Genomic DNA, 23,263 nt, shown 5'->3' on the forward strand with positions numbered 1-23,263 from the left:
AAGAAAGCAGTCTTACATATTTGTTTAATATGTGCGTTGAAGGACATGTCCTGGTCAAAAATGACTCCAAGGTTCCTCACCGCGTTACTGGAGGCCAAGGTAATGCCATCCAGAGTAAGAATCTGATTAGATACCATATTTCTAAGATTTTCAGGGCCGAGTACAATAACCTCAGTTTTATCTGAATTAAGAAGCAGAAAGTTAGCGGCCATCCAGGTCTTTATGTCTTTAAGACATTCCTGCAGTTTAACTAATTGGTGTGTGTTATCTGGCTTCATGGACAGATAGAGCTGGGTGTCATCTGCATAGCAGTGAAAATGTATGCTATGTCTTCTAATGATACTGCCTAAGGGAAGCATGTATAATGTAAACAGAATTGGTCCTAGCACTGAACCCTGTGGAACTCCATAATTAACCTCAGTGTGTGAAGAGGACTCTCCATTTACATGCACGAATTGGAGTCTATTAGATAGATATGATACAAACCACTGCAGCGCAGTACTTGTAATACCTACAGCATGTTCTAATCGCTCTAATAGGATATTATGATCAACAGTATCGAACGCTGCACTGAGGTCTAGCAGGACAAGCACAGAGATGAGTCCACTGTCAGAGGCCATAAGAAGATCATTTGTAACCTTCACTAAAGCTGTTTCTGTGCTGTGCTGAGCTCTGAAACCTGACTGAAACTCTTCAAATAAACCATTCCTCTGCAGATGATCTGTTAGCTGTTTGACAACTACTCTTTCAAGGATTTTTGATATGAAAGGAAGGTTGGAGATTGGCCTATAATTAGCTAAGACTGCTGGGTCTAGAGATGGCTTTTTGAGTAAAGGTTTAACTACAGCCAGCTTGAAGGCCTGTGGTACATAGCCGATTATTAGAGATAGGTTGATCATATTTAAGATCGAAGAATTAATTAATGGCAGGACTTCTTTGAGCAGTTTTGTAGGAATGGGGTCTAAAAGACACGTTGATGGTTTGGAGGAAGTAATTATTGAAGTTAACTCAGAAAGATCAATTGGAGAAAAAGAGTCTAACTTAATATCAATGGTACTAAGAGTAACTGTAGATAATATTACATCTGTGGGATGATTATTGGTAATTTTTTCTCTAATGATAAAAATTTTATTTGTGAAGAAGTTCATGAAGTCATTACTAGTTAACGTTAAAGGGATGGTTGGCTCAAAAGAGCTCTGACTTTTTGTCAGCTTGGCTACAGTGCTGAAGAGAAACCTAGGGTTGTTCTTATTTTCTTCAATCAGTGATGAATAGTAAGATGTTCTGGCTTTGCGGAGGGCTTTCTTATAAAGCAGCAAACTATTTCTCCAGGCTAAATGATGATCCTCTAGATTTGTGACACGCCATTTCCTCTCCAGATTACGAGTCATCTGCTTTAGGGTACGTGTTTCAGAATTATACCACGGAGTCAGGTACTTCTGATTTGAGGCCTTAGTTTTCACAGGAGCTACAGTATCCAGAGTCGTACGTAGTGAGGAGGTGAAATTATTAACAAGATAATCGACCTCTGTTGGGGTAGCATTCAGATAGCTGCTTTGCTCTGTGTTGGTACAGGGCATTGGAGATGATAACGGTGGGTGGATTATATTCTTAAACTTAGTTACAGTGCTTTCAGAAAGACATCTACTTTGATAAAGTCTACTCTTCACCGCTGTGTAATCAATTATTGTAAAAGTAAATGTTATCAGGAAATGATCAGAAAGGAGAGGGTTTTCAGGAAACACTGTTAAATGTTCAGGTTCGATGCCATATGTTAAAACAAGATCTAGAGTGTGATTAAAGTGGTGGGTGGGTTCTTTTACGTTTTGAGAGAAACCAATTGAGTCTAATAACAGATTAAATGCCATGTTGAGGCTGTCATTTTTAGCATCTACATGGATGTTAAAATCACCCACAATAATTATTTTATCTGAGCTCAGAACTAAATTAGATATAAAGTCTGAGAAATCAGACAGAAACTCTGTGTAAGGCCCAGGTGGACGATAGATGATAACAAGTAAGACTGGTTTCTGAGTTTCACAGCTGGGGTGGACAATGTTAAGCATCAGGCTTTCAAATGAATTAAAAGTCTGTCTTGGTCTTTCATTAATTAATAGGCTGGTGTGAAAAATTGCTGCCACACCGCCCCCTCGGCCTGTGCTTCGAGATTTCTGGTAGTTAGAATGGCTCGGGGGTGTTGATTCATTTAAACTAACATAATCATCCTGCTGCAACCAGGTTTCTGTAAGGCAGAGTAAATCAATTTGTTGATCAATTATTAAGTCATGTACTAACAGAGACTTGGAGGAGAGAGACCTAATATTTAATAATCCACATTTCACTGTTTTACTCTTTGGTTCAGATGTGGATACTGTATTGTTCTTTCTTTGTAATTGTTTATGTTTAAGTTGTTTGTTGCTGGTTTTTAGTTTGTTTTTTGTCTTTTTGGAAGCTGACACAGTCTCTATGGAGATGGGTTTTTGGGGGGGTAGCAGGAGGAGAGAAGCTGCAGAGAAGCGTGTAAGACTGCAACTCTTAAGTGTTGTATAAATGTTTCTCAATTTAAAATCTGCTATAAGAATAAAATGATAAACCAATATGAAGAAGTTGAAAAGAATAGAATTTAATTGTAGAAAAATGATCCTTTTAGTTTGATATTTAGTGGTATTGCTCATTGTTGAGTATATTGTTCTGTTTGCTTTGTTTTGTTATGTGCAGAAAATTGTCATAGTGTCATTTTGGTTGCCTACTTGTATTATCACAGATAGGGGGCAGGTATCAATAAGAATTTATTCTTCTTCCTGCTCCTTTTCATGCATGGAAACAGTGTTACTTTAATTGAAAGGACGGTTGTGTATGGGAATGCATTACTGCTGTACCATGTGTGAAACAAAAAAATAAAATAAAATAAAAAATATTCCCTTTCAATAAATCCTAGAGACAAGCTTTGAAAACATTCAGGTGGAGTTATATGCCTCGTAGATGTAAGGGGTCATGAGGGCATAAAAAAACATAGACCGATAGAAGGGTGGTGGGGGTTGGGTTTTGCACTCTTTTGCTTAACTATTGTCAGCAACATCCTGTCACCGCCTGGAGTGGTTGACTGGTGGTTGTAGATTCAGAAAGTAGGTACTTATGTTGAACATTTTTCATTTTCAGTGTGTAAGTCACAACAGATGTAAAGTTCCCCTCTTTACACAGTGTTTTGTAGAATACACTTTCCCCTTCCTGTTCTCCTCTTTATTTCTTCTCACTCTGCCGCTGTCTAGTTATGTACTATAATGGATAATCCTTAATATCCCAGGGGTGGCTGTAGCTCAGGATGTAGAGCAGGTTATCTACTAGTTGGAAGGTCGGTGGTTAGATCCCTTGCTGCTCCATGTCAAATAACCTTGAGCAAGATACTAACCCAAGTTGCTCTCCAGTGCATTCATCAGAGTGTGAATGCTAGATAGAAAGCACTCAAGCTTAGAAAACAGTCCTTGTATGAATGGGTGAATGAGGCATGTTGTAAAAAAGTGTTTTAAGTGCTCAGGTAGAAAAACATTATATAAGAACAAGTCCATAACCTCTCCATCATTGGTGGATAGTCACAGGAGCACATTTCAGGAAAAAATCTCCATTGATGCAACACAGGAAGTCATCCCAACTAGCAGTCATCTAACATCACAGCTCCTCCCTAGTTACTTATTTACTTTTGCCATATTGGCTCTTGAATGGCCTTAGTTTTTATAGAGTTGCGTATGGTTTTGATATTTTTCCTGTCTTCATATTTTCTATCTTCAGTATTTACTTTTCAGTTGTCTGCAACCAGTTTCCTTTTGGATTAATACAATATTCTGATTGTAACAGAACTGTGTCATTTCATAACTCACATTAAAGTTACCCAACATTCTCGGGATGCACACATTTAGAGGCCATTTTCATTTATGACTATAGCTTTGTAAAGAAAGCACAAGTAGCTAGATGTCATGTTTTTTGCACTTTGAAGGGCTAAAAAACACAAGGATGGGCTACTCTTATTTTTTGGGCCCAAGCTGAGGACACAGTCAGTGTTGATTGTAACATGTCAAATTAATTAATCGGCTCTCTCAGAAGTCCCAGGTGGCCTACATCTGAGTTAAGTTTATTTATTTATTTATTTGAATGACTCAAAAATTCAGATGAGTGGGTTAACAAGTCCAAAAAGGAGTTGTTTTCTAATAAGGTCCTGCTTGTCGCATTTAATGCATCCCATCTCCAGTTGAACTGATTTGGCCATCACATGTAAGTCACCGGTTAACTGAACAGAGCAGCTCTGATCACACTGCAGACACATCTGACATCAGGTCTTTAGGATGGTGTCCTTTGTCATTTATACATAATTATGCCAATGTGGATCCAAAATCACACTTCATGGTGTTGGGAAATATAGACTTCTGAAAATAAACCCCAGCAGTTTGTGAAAACAGAATGTCAGGATTTTGTTGTCAGTGAACATGAAATTGTAAACAACATTGTCAGGAGAATGTTTGTTTGTTTTTTTATTTATGGAGAGAAAGCAGGGAGCATGTTTTGCCAGTTGCCATGTTACCATGGTAACTGGCAAAACATGTTTTGTTTTTTGTTTTTTGTTTTTTAAAAATCATGTTTATAAATAAGTGGCAACATTGTATCCAACACATGGTATTTTTCTAAACCTAACAAAGTAGTTTTCAATGCCTAATGTTGGCAAATTCACACTGAGGAAAACACACACACACACACGTGAAAAGTTGTGTCCATCTACATGAAACAAGATCAAAGGTTGTGACTGTATCATGACCTGCCATGAGACACGGTTGTTGACTTATTCCTCGTGCTCCATATTTGGTTTCTGTTTAAAAACAGGTGGCGTGATCAAATGCCAACTTTTAATACCACAGATTTCTGGAAATACTATACAAACAAGAACTATTAAAGTGTATGTTGTGCGGGTTTCATTAACTTGCCACTGCTAGTTTTGATTTGGGGATAAGAGGGGGCAAAAAGAATCAATATTCCAAATTTTGGAAGAATACTGAAGTTTGAAATGCTCTAGGTCACTGCTGATTGGTCAGATGTAATAACGTCGCTGCTACTTTCAGGTGCTCTTACTGTAACAGCATCTTTACAGGTCTACCTAAAAAAATCAGTCAGACAACTACAGCTCATTCAGAACTCTGCTGCTCGAGTCCTCACTAAGACCAAAAAAGTGGACCACATCAGTCCAGCTCTGAGGTCTTTATCCGTCAGAGGATAGACTTTAAAGTTCTGATGCTGGTCTATAAAGCTCTGAATGGTTTAGGACCAAAATACATCAGTGACCTCCTGACCCAGTATGAACCTTCCAGATCCCTCAGGTCATCTGGATCCAGTCTTTTATCAGTTCCCAGAGTCAGAACCAGACACGGAGAAGCTGCATTCAACTTTTATGCTGAATGTTCTCAGCTGCATTTGAATAAAGCACCAAATCCACACTTTTAAGCTTAAATTTCAAAACTAACATTTTAACTACTGATTTTATCTATTGTTCTGATTTTATCTGCTTTGATTTTACTGTTTTGTTTGTTTGTTTGTTAATTAGTTTGTTTGTTTGCTTGTTTTAATCAATTTTAAATCATGCTTTTTATTTGTTTTTGTTTCTAATGTCTCTGTAAAGCACGTTGAATTGTGCTATACAAATAAACTTGCCTTGCCTCCTTTGCAACGAATGGTCAGCACTGCAGGTCAGTGAGTTTTGCTCCAGATGTCCTTTCTGCAACAACTCCAAAGGTAATTTGTGTCTCTCCAACTGGAATCGAACCTTTCACTTGCCAACCAACAGTGTTCACCACTACACTTTTAGTCACATCTGCCAGACAAGTTTAGTATTCAGCTTGTGAGGACCCCCCCCCCCCCCCCCCAAAGCAATATTAAACTGAACTGAAAAAATCCAAATGTAAATTTCTCATGAACCATTGGGTGACATTTATCAGTACCACTATTTAGAACTTAAAACTGCATTTCTTTGTTGAAATTAAATGTGTCCTCTTTGCAGAAAATCTCAGAGAATTCAAATATAATTGATACATTTTTAGTCCACCATAGTCAGACTGATGTGTATTAATTTCCTTTTCCCCCCCCCAAATAATTTATTTGCCATAAATAGCCACATTTACCATTGCATTAATCAAAAACTAATATACACAGCCAGGAAAAATCAATTGTCTGCCTTGACGTATAAATCATCAAAATGTAACTGCAGCTCTGTTTGAGTGAGCTGCTGCTTTGTAATGGACTTTGCCTGATAAGAGATTTGTGTGCATTTTTGGTAGCCTTGGCTCAGGTGAAGTGACAGGACATCTCTCTATTGAGAGTTAATAGTACCGCTGCCCTGAAAGAGGCTCCTTTTGTCAGCTGAAGGTGAAAACTTTTTATGACATTTCTGGAATTTTTCTGCCAGCAAAATTTCTGTGGTGAGGAAAAAATGTTTGATTGAATTTTCAAAATTGTACACGAAACTACAGGTTAGCAGACTTTCTTTTAACATCTGGGTAAACTCGATCTACTGAGGAGGATCATGTGATAAGCTGAAAGCAGAGAAAAGGGTTTGCCAACTACAAAGCTTTGGTCTGTGAATAAAATATCAACAGCTCATTTCCAAGAACAACATGTAACGTTAAGATCTGTCCAATTTGGTTATAAAACAACTGTTTCCAAATCAGACCAAATAATAAGATGTAACATTATGTAATTACTTAGACCAATGTTTCAACTAAGCACCGCTTTCCAATTTACTTAGTAAAATCCACCAGTCTGCCACAATAAAGGAAGTGACTGCTATAATTCTAAAAGCAATCTTGACAGATGCTTATGACTTTATCGAACAGATGAGCTTGTCCCTCTCCCCACACCATCCCACAATTGATTGCCACTGGTGCACTTAAGTAGAACTACAGACAAAAGATTTAAAACTCTTCAAAATAGAGAAAGATGCATGCACAATCAGCATTGTATATGCTCTAGTTGGGCAAGGGTCAGACTGCTGCAGATGTTTAAGTTCCTAAATCAGAAAGAGGACAGGTAAAGCTAAAAAGGAAATTATCCAGAGTAAGAGCTGTAAAAAACAATCTGCAGAACATTCAATCTAAAGTTTCAATCTTTCAAACGTTACAAAGTATTTCACTCACCAAACTAACGTGAGCATTTATCCTGAAAGTGTAGTGAATATAAAATGAAATTATAAAGCCTCCGTCTCTCTTTATCAAGCTGCTAATGAGGATCCATGTAGTGATTTAGCTGAGACAGTAGAGATATTCACCCACTTTTTCAGTAGTACTCCCAGTGAGATTGGATTTGCTTCTGTTGCAAACAAGAGAGATATGATGAGTGGAAGTTTCTGTTCAATCCAATTAAAACTGCGTCAGAGGAAGGACAGACTGAGGACGTCAAACCATCGTTTGTTAGTAATGAAAGTGTTTTTCTAAAAAAAAAAAAAAAAAAAAAAAAAAAGGAAATTAGCTCATCTATCATTTCTGACTCTTTGTGTGTGTGTGTTTTGTGTTTAAACAGTTTTTGGCCACATTTGCCATAATCCCTGTGTTAACATTAATAGTCCAGAGAGTACTTTAGAGTGAAAGACCAGTTAATCTCATTTAAATCTGCTGATTATAAATACCAGCGTCACAGCTGTGCCTCTCTATCATTTGCATGCCACAGGGATTAGTGTAGGCTGAATGCCACTTCTGACCAAGCTACAGAATCAATCTACCAAACAAAAAAGGTTATTTCACTGTTCCTTTCAATGTGTCTTCTGGCTTCTGCAGAAAATGGTGAAGTCATGCCAGGTTTAGCATATTTGAAGATGTGGAGTCAAAATCTTGGACCTTACCCTTCAACTTGAATTTAATTTGGGGGGAAAAGGCGGATGAACTTTCAGGGAGCCAAATCAGGCTTGTAAGGCAGTAAGTAATGACGGTGTTTGTGTGGCCAAAAGTCATAATACACATGTAGTAGTGTAGCATGCTCCTGGTCACACGCTTGACCTGATATGGTGCTTGGGTTTGGATGCTATTGACTCACCCAAGGGAAATGGTTGTTAACTGACCCAGCTTTCATAAGTGAAGACTATGGGAGGGTTTCCAGCTATGAAAATTGGTTTGCTTTTCACTGTGTAGGAAGCAAACATCACTTATACTCCTGTATTTTCCCTTTTTTATTATCTCTGGTGGGTTTTCTCATAAAAACCAAAGAATCCCAACAAAATAACAGGGGTAAAACATTACAACATCGCTGCCTTAGCTGAGAGTGTTTGCTAGTGCTGCAAATTTCCTTCTAAAAAATTAAAAAGAAAAATACCTGGGATTCCCATGAGGGTATGGGGCTGTTTGGAGCTTTTTGTTTTTGTTTTGTTTGTTTGTTTGTTTGTTTTTGCCTCGTGCGATAATCCAACCCTGTATTCAGGCCAAACATTGTGTAAACCTCTGCCTGTCTTGAAGTGGCTGGGGTGCAAGCACACAGGGCTCCAGCAGACATCAAACAATCAAACCAAACCCACAGTCATGTGACAAGAGACTTAAACCTTTGTCCAGTTCTCCCACAGTTGAAACATGCAAGCTGTGACCTAAAGCATGAGATCATTCCCTCCTAAACATCACAACAAGCCACAGTACAGATATCAGGCTGCACTGTTTAGTATTCACGATAAAAACTTGCTAACAATTACATATTTCTACTGCTAGACTGCCACTTAGTAATAGATGGAACTCTTTTTTTTTCCTGTGTGGGAAGGAAGGTAGACTGATGTAAATCAACACAGCGTGCATGAAATATAATGAGCTGACAATAATAAGCAATAATAAAAGGGCATCCAGCTGTGAACTGTCTCTTCAGAATAATGAAACGGAGGCTACCTCTGTCACCGGCACGACTGTCACTGAAACCATGTTGATGATTATCCCATCATATCCTGTGGTACTTCATCAACTGGTTACCTCAAGCGAAAAAGTGAGTCAAAGGTGGCTGACAAAATTATTTTCAGGCGAAATTGAACATGTGCTTCAAAAGCACAAAGACGTGTAACCAATCACGTAGAGATGAACTGACAGTTCATACAGAAGAAGCGAGATTTGTCTTTGTCACGTAAAGAATATGGAGATGAACGGCACTTTTTTATTTGCTTACTTCCCAGACACTGTGCTTTACATTTTCTGGCAACCACCTCTTTAGCTTTCCTGTATTTGGTTCTTTAAAAAAAAAATAATAATTTAAAATATATATATATCTTTCAGTGCATTTTGCTCAGAAATATAAACAAAGAGCTCTTTTTTTAAAATAAAAATTATTAAGCGCTCAGTTTGACTTATTGCAATTGTCAAACATTTTCTGACTCACTAATTACTTAATTTGGCTCTTGTAATACAAAACATTATATAACCTACTGGTACTGTTATTTCAATTTGTAACATTCAGTGCCTGCAACTTCTCAGTATAATTTGATTAAAATACAAGCGCTGTGTTATGACACTCCATCACAACAGAGTAACTGTTTATGATCTAGTGTGATATAAAGGGCACTGCAGTTAGTTGGAGATGTCTGGATCTGATAATCTGCAACCATCTAATCTGTCTGATTATGTAATTGGTGTCTCTGCAAGTGATAAGGCCATGCTGCACAGTTTATGATTACATTCCAGACAGATAGATTCAACACAACCTTATATGTACATGCAGGAAGAAAACCTACTGTGAAATATTATATTCATGTTGAAAAAAGGCCAAAGCAACTTCATGTTTAAAAAAAAAATCTATTGAAAAAATTAATTCTACATGTTTTTCTGTAGTATTTATGCTGTTCCTTTTATAATATTTTAATAGAACTGGGTTGTCCTTGCAAATAAGCTTGAAATAACTTCAAGCAAGTGTGATTCTCAAATGCACACCAGAACCACTTCTTCAGGGGATTCAGTCATTTTGGTTTATAAGCCTTCATCCATTTCTAGCCTAGCACAGCATGGTGCTAATTCCAAAAGGAAGCATAGGTCTGTGCAGCAAAACATTTTTAATTGGCTAAACTATTTATGCAACATGGTGCAACATCATCACTCAAAAAACATCCTTAGATTACCTCACATGTGCAAGCGTGCATCCAGTGTAATATACTGAATAAGTTGCGATATTGAACACATAGTGTTCTATGTGTTAGTATTATAAATTGGTGACACTTGGACTTCCTGTAATACCATCTCACTGTACCTTCTATCTACCTGACACATCACTAGCATGTCAGAAAATGGGGCTCCCCTCTAACACAGCAGTAGCTGACACTCATGTACAAATAGTGACTTTGCTATACCTCTTGTACTAAACCTCTCTACTACCTCAAAGTTAGAAAATGATTTGCATTTCACTGAGATAAGTATTTGATCCCGAACCAAAACATGGCCTATAACACAGCAGTAAGATGCTTCTTGTAGTCTGTTACCAGTTGGTTACTCAGGATAGATTATGGCCCACTCCTCTTCACAGGAACTCTTTAAATCCTTTAGGTTTCTTGCCTGCTGTTTGTCAATGAAAAACTTCATCTCCCTCCATAGATTTTCTACAGGATTGAGGCCTAGAGATTGGCTACTACATGACCTTAATGTAGTAATGTCTTCTTTAACCACTCCTTTTTTGCCTTGGCAGTATACTTTGGGGCCAGACCTGGGGTGATTGATGGTTATTTTATATTTCTTCAGTTTCCATATATTAAGGTCAACAGCTGTCTTCTTACCAACTTTCTTGCTGATGGTTGTGTAGCCCATTCCACCTTTGTGTAGGCTCACAATCTTATCCCTGATGTCCCTTGACAGCTCTTTGGTCTTACCCATGGTAGTGGGCGGTGTGGAGTGGAAGAAATAGATTTTGCAGACAGGTGTTATGTGAGCTGAGATCAGTAGTACAGGGAATTGACTGATTATAATCTGTGTACCGCATTTCTCTCCCACTGTAACATCTTTTTATACCTTCTAATTTCACTCCTCAAAAATGGATCACAAACTTTTTGGACAAGTTATGCCATCACAGCAGACCATATTATTTTTTATTTTATTCAATTAAAATGCTTCAAATGATACCAGCAGTACAAATATAGTGGAAAGGTTCAGTTCAGTGACTTTAATTAGAGTAGGGGAGGGCTAGCAGATGATATATCCAAATGAATAAAAATTTCCAAAAGACTTCTAAATAGCCTTCAAGTCTGCTGGCTGTTTGATAATAAACATGATAAAGGTGTCACTTTTCATACTGGAGGAACTATTTCTTTACACTTTTTGGGGCCAACTTTAAGCGGCAGTTAAAACTGTTTTTTGGTACTTCTCCACTGATGAGGTAGTGACCTAGTGGTAACATGTATGAAACTAAAAATCCCTGATAAAAGTGTTTTCAGTGTTTTCAGTGTAATGTAACTGAAACTGTGTGGAGCCACACTTAATTCCTGCAGCATACCATCCTCCAAAAGATGAGATCAAGTAATCCACTATGAAACCTCTGCTACTGACTTGAGTGAGTGTGTTTGCAGCCGTCAGCTCATTACATATTCATGGCCGTCATTTTGTAATATTCCATTCGAATGCTCCAAATACTGTTTGCTTCTCAAAGAGGCCAAGACTGGTAATCTGTTTTTCTCTCTGTAATAATGCCTGTGTTAATAATTCATGGATTAATCACCACATGTGAATATGGAGAAAGTAAACTGACACAGTAACAGTGAGCTAAAGCTTCTCAGGAAAGAGACAAAAAAAACTTTCAATGAAGGAAAAATACTGAGACATCCCAATCTGTTTCGGATATTATTTCATTTATGTTGCATAAGCAAAGGAAAGTACATTAGGAGACAACACAAAACCACACTGCCACCAAACAGAGAGACGCAGCAGTTTTAGAAATATCAGCAACTCAAAACACTGAAATACCTTACATGTCCCATGTAACATGGTGGAAGGTCCCTTTAATGGCTTTTGTAACAGTCCCAGCTCTGGTGAAAGGAGACTTATATGCAGCAAAGTGTAAATAAAGATCTAATAAAAACCATCTCAGTACTAAATTGCATGAAATTACTCAAAAAATCCTTAATACTCTGTATCAAATCCTCTAATAGCCTACTGGTTTGGAAATTGGGTCAGGAAAAAATGCTTACCCTCCTTCTTCAACCAAATTGGAAAAAAAATCCTGCTACAGTATCTGCAAACATAGTTGACAAAACATCAAAAGCATCATCCAGGTAAGGAAATTCCAAAAAGTTGATTCTGCTTATCTGGACGTAGCGTTTTCATCTAAGTGACTTCTTCAGTCTCAGCTGACTGCAGGTTTCCGCAACCTTATAAACAGTGCATGTGCATTATGAATGAAACTAGCACAACTGACGAACAATGGGCCGTGATATCAGTTTCCTGATCACAAATGATCAACAACCACTGATCAAAGACCATTGATTAATGACAATTGACAAAGGGCCACGAGTAACAATTTACAGAGTTCAGGAATGGCTGCAATCACAGCATTGTAAGATGGGGAAAGATGTACCCTTAGGTCCCCTCCTCGATTCAGAGATGGCCTTTCCTTTTTCACATAAATGGCCTCCTCGACTCCCTGATCAAACCAGCGTTCCTCCCTGTCCAGGATGTGTACATCCTCGTCATTGAAAGAGTGTTCATGGCCTGTAGATAGGCTAAGGAGTCTTGGTCTGACGAGTTTGCTCTTCTGTGTTTTGCATTTCACTTATCCGCAGGTTGTCTGGTTTCCCCGATGTATAAATCATGGCACTCCTCCTGGCACTTGACAGCGTACACTATATTACTCTGTTTGTGTCGGGGAACAGGATCCTTGGAGTGGACCAATTTTTGGTGCAGCAGGTTTTGGGGTTTGAAAGCCATGGAGATGCTGTGTTTATAGGAAATGCATCTCAGCTGTTCTGATACTTCTGACACAACAGATCACTAAGGGCTTTTGCTTTAGCAGCAGTTGTCCTTATTCTCTCCTGGATTGACCTGGATTTCACAAATGTCCAACTAGGATAATCACATTTACTCAGGGCCTTCTTGATATGATGTTCTTCTGCTTCCCTGGCCGCTGTATCTGTGGGGCTGGCGTTGTAGTGTCCTGAGTATGCCCAGCATACTCCAGTGGATGATGAGAGTCATAGTAAAATGGACTGATTCTTATATAGCGTTTCTACTCTCCCAGAGTACTCAAAGCGCTGTATACAACATGCCACATTCACCCAATCACACCCATTCTCACAAGCACTGACTCTAAACCGAGTGCTTTTCTAACGACATTCACACACATTCACACTCCGATGGATGCATCGGAGGTAGTATCTTGCCCAAGGATACTTGGCATGCAGACTAGAGGAGCCAGAACCACCAACGTTCCGATCAGTAGGTGACCTGCTCCACCTCCTGAGCTACAGCCACCCCGGAACCTTAAATAATTAGTCAACCCCAAGGATCAGGTCCCCCAGCACAGAGTAATATAGTGTACGTTGTTAAGTGCCACAGGATTGCCATGATTTATACATCAGCGAACCTAAACAATCTCTGGCTAAGCAAATGGCACCACACGGTATAGCTAACTCGCCAGGCCGGCAGTGTATTCACACCTACAGACAAGTGGACACTCTTTCAGTGATGAGGATGTACACACCTGGACATTGAAGGCCATTTATGTGAAAAGGGAAAGACCATCTCTGAATCGAGGAGCGGGCCTAAGGATACATCTTTTCCCATCTTACAATGCTGTGATTGCAGACATTCCCCAACTCTCTGTGAATGGGTCAGTGGTTGCTGATCAATGGTCATGACACTTTGCATATTAATGATCAAGGAACTGACCTCACAGCCCATAATCCCTTTAGTGTGCTAGTCTCAGTTATTATGCAAATGTACTGTTTGTGAGGTTGGGGAAACCTGCAGTCAGCTGGGACTAAAGAAGTCACTTGGATGAGTGACAAAACGTTTGTCCCAATGTAAACACTACGTCCAGTTGAACAGAATGAACTTTTTGGGATTCCCCCTTTGCACAAACAAAACAAAATGAAAAAAAAAAAAACAGGGATAGTAATCATCACCAAACAATTCAGTGGTTCTGCAAAATGTTCCTGAATTGGTTCTGTTAGTTACATAAAAAAAACACACACATATCCATACAAGCAAAAAGCTTAGCTTTTTTAAGCACTCTGTGGTTTTTTTCATTTCTCTTTGTAATTGATTTACCGGCACATCTTCCTCTCCATTGGGACATCTGAATCATTAAAGTGCAGTCGTGCTTATTTCCATACTGACATACTAGCAGTGGCCTAATAAACATGCTAATTCCACACACACACACACACACACACACACACACACACACACACACACACACACACACACACACACACACACACAAATGTACACATCTGAATACACGCAAATAAAGGGTTTAATTTCAAACGCAATTAATTACATAAAGACACATACTTGCAAACACATTACAATGTGCTATAAACCATTTAGTAAATCTGTATATACAGCTAGTAACTGCTAAATAATGGGGGCTCAAATCAAAGTGTTGTCGATGTATCCGTTCAAAATGCACTGTTGTTAAAACCAAGCATGAGTCCGTCCACAAAAACAACCATTATGTAAGCAGAGCCCCCATCTCATCGTGATTAAACATTTAGTAAAAGCGAATATCCACTTTTTCTAAAACAGCAGGCTTCTTGTTTTGTAATCTTCCTCTCCACATTGGCACTGCGTGGGTCATGTTCTGACCATACATCCCTGACCATTTCTGCAGAATTAGGTAGAATTATCCGTCTTCCAGTGTGAAAGAAATACATGGTCCTTAATGGTAAACTTTAGGCAGAGGTAAGTGAGCTTTAATGCAACATTTGTGCTCTTGTGTACAATGGATGTGATTATGTCGGGTACATCCTAATGGCAGAAGTGTGTGGTTTTAACACATAGCACTCTGTGTAGCCCTAATCTTCAAATCTGTCTTCTGATTTGTACACAGAGCCTCTATCCCTGTTTGCCGACCTCACACAGCAATGATAACCTGTTCTGGGATTAAAGCATCCCAGCTTGTATTTAAAACTCCCACTGCGGTCCCACTGCAATCGTTCTTTCCAGCTATTAAGAGGATTTGTTTCTTAATTGGAGACCTGTTCTCCCGCTCGTTTGCGCCTTCTTGTTTCTCTGAGCAGTCACCTCCTGTTGTCTCTGTTTTTATTCCCTATAGTGAGCCACCAGAATCAGTTTAGGTTTGAGGCTGACAGCAGTAGGAGTTTGGGAAACCACACAGTCTCTTTTTGTTGGAGATTGAGCCACGTGATTGGCTTCCTGCGAGGACTCATGAATGGAGTGGGGTGTGGGCAAGGCTGTGGATGGAGCGGCGGCAAACACCTGGGGTTCCTTCTCATGGCGGTTGGAGCGGAATGTCTTAGTCACCCGAGAAAACGTCTTTAAGGTGGAGCTCTGCTCAGGGATGGAGCAGCTGAAGAATGCTGTGAAACACCTGTAAAACTACACAAAAACACACAGACACACACAGGATTAGCCGCAGAGTGGTAATGAGTTTGTTAATGGCTGAAATCTGTAGATTTGGGTGTTTGGTTAGGAGGTAAAAGAGGTGAACGTGACTGCAGGTGACTTTTGACTTGATGAATATTAAGATCTCTGATCACCTTTTCACCTCACCAGATAAAGCTTGTAACCTCTTACCAGAAAGAAGGCCAACTTTTTCTAAGCACATTTTGCAATATGTGTAATAACATGATTGAAACTATATGTGTAATATATTGAATAAATGTTTTAATCAAATGCCACTACTCAAAGCTTAATAAAAAGGATATCGAAGAATAAACATGATATAAAAATGATATAATTCCCACAAGAGACATAACAAGACTTGTTTCAGTAGTTTGCAGTAAAATTTAGGAATAACTTAAGCTGCTTTAGACTGAATAGAACTGTGGTACATCTACACACTGCTTTGCAACCCACCTCAATGCCAATTCACCCTTTCATGACTAAATAATTCAGTGTCACCTCTGTCACTGATGCTTGCTTTTTTGTGTTGAATACAGATTACTGAAGTTCAGAATAACCATCTTATTTTGACTTCCAGGGGTAAAATCCTAATGCATGCTGTAATGACATAGTACTATGAGTAGAAACAGGTTTGGGCTCCAAGAAGTGACTGACAGCGTTCCGTTACGTTTGCGTGTGTTTTATGCTGCTGCACATCAGATGCTTTCCGCATGGTTTTGCATGGTGGATGGTGCTTTTCTGCAATCATAATTGACTTGACTCTGGACAAGATGTTGATGAGGAATTGAACCACATATCAGACCAAATGCCACTGATCTCCAGTCCAGTTTGTGTGTAATTTGGCATACTTCAGCCTTTTCTCACTGTTTCCCTTCCTTAAGAATGCGTTTTTGACAGCCATCCTTCCACTGAGTCCATTTCTGATGAGGGTTGAGCAAACAACAGATGGATCGACTCAAAGGGCAGCTGTATCTCTCAGGCCCTGAGTCAGGTCTTTGCTGTATTTTTTCCCCTTTTTCTTAAGGACGTGCCTTTCGGATACTTTTATTTTGCTGTAAATAATGCTTTAGGATATCAGTACACACAGCACACCGTTCTGTGATATATCGTGTTTTCAGCTAAAGCTCTTTGGGAATCCCTTTGTTGGATCAAAAGTGCTGTTTCATGCCTGTCTGACGGTTACCTTTTGTAATTTTTAGACAGATCACTAATAACGATGTGATTGAAGATCCTGAACTGAAAATGAGTGAAAAATCAGACAACATCCAAAGAAAAACTAGGAAAAGAGATTCAAAAAGGATGGACAAGTTTTGCACAATACTGTAAATCCTGTACTTACTACTAGTAGTAATAGTATTTAACTGAGGTTTGCACTGAGTATAAAAAGTGAAACAGACAGCACAGCAGAAAGACTGGAAAACAATGGAGAAAAAAAGTAATAGTAATCATTCAGCAATAACAGCAAACACTGAAAATACTGATAAGAATAGATGTTTCTCTCCAGTGTTCATAACTTTGGTATATTTCAGATATTTGTTAACAGAAGTGTATTAATGTAAGGAATAAGAGACAGCAACGAAATGACCAAGAGATCAGAACTAACTGGATGTTGCACAGACAGAAATACCATTTAATGATAATCATAGTGAAGTCATTGAAAAATAAGAGGAGGTTTGCAATTACACACTTTCAAGTTTTCTGTCTTCTGCATGTTTTGAGTCCGGCAGGCATCCCCTGGATAAACGTAGTGTACTTAGTATACTCCCCAGTTCCACATGTATACTTAAAGTCTACTACATTTCCCCAGGGTGCTGCAGATCAAACAAGCGTGCTGCATGAAACACGACACCTCGGCATGCAGTTTCCTCCAGCATGTTAGCACCCTTTGAAAATGTAGACACCCACTTATTGATATGACAAATGAGACCAGTTTGTAGTGCTTTTTAACTAAGACACTTGAGCAATTGGCTGATAATTCCTCATATGAGCCAATTAATTTCTGTTACCCTGAGGAAATTATGCAGCTTTCAAAATTAGCTGTGTGCTTTAAATCTGCTCGTCTCAAATCCCAGTGTGTTAATCAACTAGAGAGATGTGCCTGGGGGAGAAAAAAAAGAAAATGTTGGTTTGAAAGTAAAACCGCAGAGAAAAAAGAAAAGGAGAGAAGTGGGAAGGAGAAATTGGGGAGGAAGGAGGGCGAGCTGACGTCAGGTGGGATTACAGCTGAGATCAGACACAGACTGGGATCTTATGATGAACTGATGAGTGACCAAATCCTCACCTGCCACTCCAAACCTGTGGGAGTGATTAACACAAATGAACATGTGATACCACCTTGATGTGAAGTGTGGTCTTTAATGCAAGAGACTGGGGTTGGTGGGTGGGAGCGATGATGTGAGGGTTTCACAGTTGGTGGTGTGTTTTTCATCTTCGATGGGCGTCTGCAGCTATTCTTTGCAGTGCAGTGTTGAAAACAAAAGCCAGGCTCATTCAAGGGATTTACTTTATTTTTCAGACGTATGAAATAACACCTGGCAGTGTTAATAAACATGCTCAATATCATCATTTCTATTGTGCAGAAGTTCTGGTGGTATACAGCAAATAGGAGTTTGCAAAAGGTAAATAAATAGACAGTCGTTTTATTATTTCAAGACAAACTGGAAAATCTATTAAACCTCTAGAGTTTGTGCTGTGCTGGAAAGGTGTTCACAAGAATAGAGCCCACATTTATGATTCCAAGAGGAACTTATTTATTAACTTATTTCAGTCATGTATACTGTTAAAACCTCTGATGCTCGTATTAATGTGGCCAGAGTTTCAAATAATGAAGTAAAAATGCAAACAAACCCTATAACTCCAAAACTTTAAATACTCCAAACACTATGCTACTTTTTCCTGAAGAGATATGTAGCCCTCACAGCACACCAGAAAACATTAGTAAAAACTGGCATTAGTAATACTAATCCATACATTGAAACACTTAAAAGGGACGATTTTCTGCTGAATAAGTACTTTTAATTATTTATGTACAGTTGGCCAGTCATACATTTTATCTGTAGGTGTTTTTACATTGTTTTATTGCTCAGTGAATAGTTCTACAAAAGAAAAAGAAAATACCTCCAACACACGACATTGGCAGCTAATGTTAAACATTTTGCAGCTCACTATATAGGAAATACTATTTTACAATTCCTCAGCCAGGAAGCAACGCTAAAAGATGAAGACGTCCATACAGAGTGCAGCAAGATACAGGCAGTGAGCACACAAAAAGAATAAAATACATGTTGTACAAAATCATGAAAAGGTCCAATTTACCTTGGTATACTGTGGAGGAAGGTTTTTTTTTTGTGTGATTGCCCTATTCACAAAATGTTGTTGTCTCCACTAAACTATGACATCATTGTGGATATTAAAAGCAATAAAAAAACAGACCTGCTTGTGTGGTAGCCTGCTTACATGCTGATGGTGGTTATATTGATTTCTTTATTTGATTTCTCTCAGCTTTGGTAACTCTGGTGAAATGGACTGCATCACAAAGAGAGACTGAAAACGTAGCTGTGTGGCCAGTCTTCTGGAAACAGACACAAGTGATCAGTGCTGCATGTGTCCAGTTGTTTCATATCTACATGATTTCACCTCTGCGCTGCGGTCGGCCCCCGTGAACTGTCTTTATGTGTAGTTTCTGTGTTCGTTCATCTCCTGTGTCTCCCCAATCAGTCGTGTCTCCTTGTCAAGTCCGCGTCTCCATGTCTGTCTCCTGTTTCCTGCTTTATTTTGATAGTCCCTGTCCTGTGTGTGGTGTATTCTGCTTTGCTTCCTTTGTCTCTTTATGTTTAATTAGTCCCAGCTGTGTTTCCCTCATCCTCGTTGCTCCCTGTGCTTTCCTTTGCTCTTTGTTGTGTCTCCTCCATATTCCTAGTTATCCTCACTCCTAGTTTAAAGTTCCTAGTTTCCCAGTGTCTTAGTTCCCTCGTGAACCTTGCAAATGGTTTCTGAAGTACAAACACAGATGGCCTATTAAAGTAAATTAAGTACATAATGTCAGATAAAAAATATGTAACAGCCTCCAGCCTGAATTTGTTAAAAAAAATCAAAGAGCTGTGTGCAAAGTTATATTCAGTTACATCATCGTTAGCTATAGAACAAAGGAAGCTCCCTGAAGATTGTTTCTAATGTAACTGAAATAAGACTGAAGTCCACTGTATTTTTGTCCATTATATGATAAGTTTAGAGTGTGGTAAGGTGGATAAATATTGAATTTTTGATGCGTTCGCCTGGAAAGACGATTATAAGAAGAGCGTGCCCATATGGAAAAGAAATAGTAAAACCTTATAAAAGACTTGCATAAGATGTGGCCTACTTCATATAGTGAATATAAGGCTTATATGATTTACTCATGAAAGTGGCCACTTTCTCATTACTTTCATATATTATTTTAGTAAAACATACAAGTTTCATTTATATAATTTTTCAGGGGATCTTATATCTGTTTTCACTCTTGTATGCTTTTCATATAAGTTTCACACAAGACAGATACAAACTTTATAAGATTTATATATATCTTTTCCATATGGGTGGGGCTGCTTTTGTTTTGGTGAGCCTACAACAGAAGACAGTAAAGCTCTTTGTTTGTAATGTAAGAAGTGGTTTTTTTTTCTTATTATAATTGTGGGATGAGTACTTTTATGCGCTTGACACAATTAACTAACCACAGTGTGGCAACTCTAAATCAGCAATATTAAGATTTCTTCTTAACTGAAAGCACATGTGCTTTTAGCATCAAATCAAGCCAAAATCATGTCTGTTAAGTTTTAAAAAAGAAATTGGTTAAATATACCGCTGCTTTAATGTGTAATCAACTGAATATTGTAGCTAATAAAGATGAGGCTTTTTTGGAAATGTTTGATTTCAGGGCATGAGAAGTAACCACAATGTAACAGCCAATAAAAAGAATTTCAAACACATAATGAAACATCACGTTACACATGGAATGTCTTAAGAGAAATCCTCGAGGCAGGTTTGTCTGTCTTGTGACTGATAAATAGCTAGTGACCATCGCTTGTGACTAATAGATTTTATCTCGCTCTGAATTGGAGATTGCTATACATGCATTTATTTCGTCACGCTTGGATTATTGTAATTCGCTGTTTATGTGTCTAAGCAAAGGTTCTCTGGATCGTCTGCAGGTTGTGCAAAACGCTGCAGCTAGACTTTTGACAAAATCCTCCAAGTACTCACATGTGACACCGTTGTTATCTCAGTTACACTGGCTTCCTGTTAAATTTAGAGTCAATTTTAAGATCCTGGTCTTGACCTACAGAGCTGTGCACGGACTGGCACCTGCCTACATCTTTGATCTGCTACAGCCCTATGTCCCTAGCAGGTCTTTGAGGTCATCTGATCAGGGCTTACTTGCTTTAAAAAATACTAAGAGGAGGACTAGAGGTGACAGAGCTTTTGCCACTGTGGCCCCGAGACTGTGGAACTCTCTCCCCCAAACATTAAGAACTGCGGACTCAGTAGCTGTTTTAAAAAAAACACAACTCAAAACTCACCTTTTTAAAACTACTTTTGGTTAATTTTTTGCCTGTTTTATTTTCTCTTTTTATGACTTGTAATGTGCAGCACTTTGTGATTCTGTCTTGAAAGGTGCTATATAAATAAAAATGTATTTATTTATTTATTTAAGGTGGTGAAGGCTGAAATATTGAGAGCTTCAAAATCAAGATGGTTGCCAATGACGATAGCTTAATACATCACTCTACGGATATAACAGATCTTTATAAAAAAAAAACCTGATGATGATTCATTCAACATTCTCAGTAATCCTGTAAGGTCAAATTGTTCATGAGTCACGAGCCACTCAGTCCACAGTGTTTTGCAGCACAAAATATCTTGGTGGAGAATTCAGGGGAGAGTCCAAACATACACCATCCTCTCCAAAATAAACAAGCTACCAAGCAGCTGGTCTCTTTGGGATGGAACTGGCTTTGGGCTCCACATTTGTAGTTCAACTAGGGGCGTCAATTACATTAAAACATCATAATTCCTCATTTTATGGCATTTGGCACTGGAGTAAAAAGCATTTTTCTTACACATGATGAATTTGAATTATAAGGAAGAATAGAATATAAGTATTCAAGTCTAAATTCCTATACATTGTACTTACTTTCAATATTTAGTTGAAATATTGAAAAAAAAACATACAGCGGGTAGGAAATATGCACTTGCTTAGATGAAATGTAACAGAAATATAAAAGATAGTGTTAAACAGCCAACATGTAAAAAGTAAATAAGATGCTCATTACATTGTCTGTATAAACTGGGCTGGAAAAAGTAGCAGCTGAGGTCCGGGTCGTGAATCTGCACAGCGCTTAAAGTCTTCAACTCGCCTCAACACATTGCTGCCATAGTTATGGGCTGGGAGGAACTGAAGACTGAAAGCGCCACACAGTGCGGCCTCCCACATGGCCTCCCGAGAGCTTATCCGAAGTCCTGAAAGTTCAGTTAGTTGCTTAATCGTCACATACAAACCCTAAAAACTTTACCGTCGTAATATGTCAGCCATCAAAGACGGTTTAAATGTCTCACGAGCTCAAAAGTGACAACTTCAGCACCTGAACGACAGGCAGAGGCAGCAGATAAAAACAGACAGAGGCAGATAAAAGACTGTTTGCGTGAACGTATGAGAGAGAGGAAAAAAGGAAAAGGTCACCACGGCACTGTGTCGCTCCCTGATAGTAACATGCTAATCAAAATCAAAGCCACGCTACCTTTGCAAGATTAAAAAGAACTTCATCCTTTACTCCTCCTGCCCATCACCTTTCTCTTTCCCACCTTTCCTTCATCTTAATGTCTTGTATACTTTTCCAACTTCTACTATATTTCTGACATTTCTTCTTCACTGCCAGTCTAACAAATTTTCATTTCATTCCTTCTTTCTTGAAAAAAGTTTCTTCATTTTCCTCCCCTCTTTTAACATCCATCCTCCAGCCTTTACGTCCAGCTTCCTCATTACAGTTATTTCTCCTGTCCTCCCTTCCTCACCTTGGATTTTTTTCTGTTTTCCCCTTTTCCTGTGTCATTTTCCATTTCCTTCTGTAATTTTTTTTACCTGCCTTCTTTTACTCTTTCATCCTTAATCTAACCTTGCATATTATTTCCTTTTTCCCGGTCAAGTTTAGCTTTTTCCTCCACCCAATCAACACGTTTGAATACCTCATATTCCCCTCATTTTTTCTTATGATTCATCGAGATGTCACAAGGTATTAAAAAGAAATAATTTTGTTGAGCTCTGGAGGTCACCGCTCATGAAAATGTAACACGGGGCATCTGAATCCTGTCAAAAACCATCCTGCCGTGACAGATTAACACATAAAAAAAAACCGCCTTGCGTCACTATACAAAGTACCATCGGAAAACATCAAACGATAGCTGAATTTAAAAATGCATATATCACAGATGACAGGATATGACGGAAAGAAAATTTTGCAAGAATACAAATGGATGAGATACGTTACGTTGATTTTGATGTAATTTGGCTGTTTTTCTGAGCTTGTTTTTTGAGTAAAAAAGGAGAAAAATATGTTTTAAAATTTAAATTACTGTGAGAAACTACTGAGTGGTTGTTAGGACTGTCATCACTCCTCCTGCTCAGCACTTTATTAGAAGGTTCCACTCTTGGAAAGAAATTGGCAAGAACAGCGTGA

At 38.6% G+C, this 23,263-nt stretch overlaps 1 protein-coding gene across 1 annotated transcript in view; it reads right to left on the reverse strand.

Moving 5' to 3' along the window:
* Positions 1 to 14,424: 14,424 nt before the first annotated feature.
* Positions 14,425 to 23,263, reverse strand: part of tmtopsb (teleost multiple tissue opsin b) — a 43,259-nt gene continuing 34,420 nt past the window's right edge. Inside the window, exon 4 of the mRNA XM_026180818.1 lies at positions 14,425 to 15,527. Coding sequence (XP_026036603.1) covers positions 15,231 to 15,527 — 297 coding nt within the window. The 3' untranslated portion in view covers positions 14,425 to 15,230. The remainder of the gene's footprint in view (positions 15,528 to 23,263) is intronic.

The sequence above is a fragment of the Astatotilapia calliptera genome, chromosome 9, assembly GCF_900246225.1.
Source record: "Astatotilapia calliptera chromosome 9, fAstCal1.2, whole genome shotgun sequence".
In the NCBI taxonomy this organism is placed as follows: domain Eukaryota; kingdom Metazoa; phylum Chordata; class Actinopteri; order Cichliformes; family Cichlidae; genus Astatotilapia; species Astatotilapia calliptera.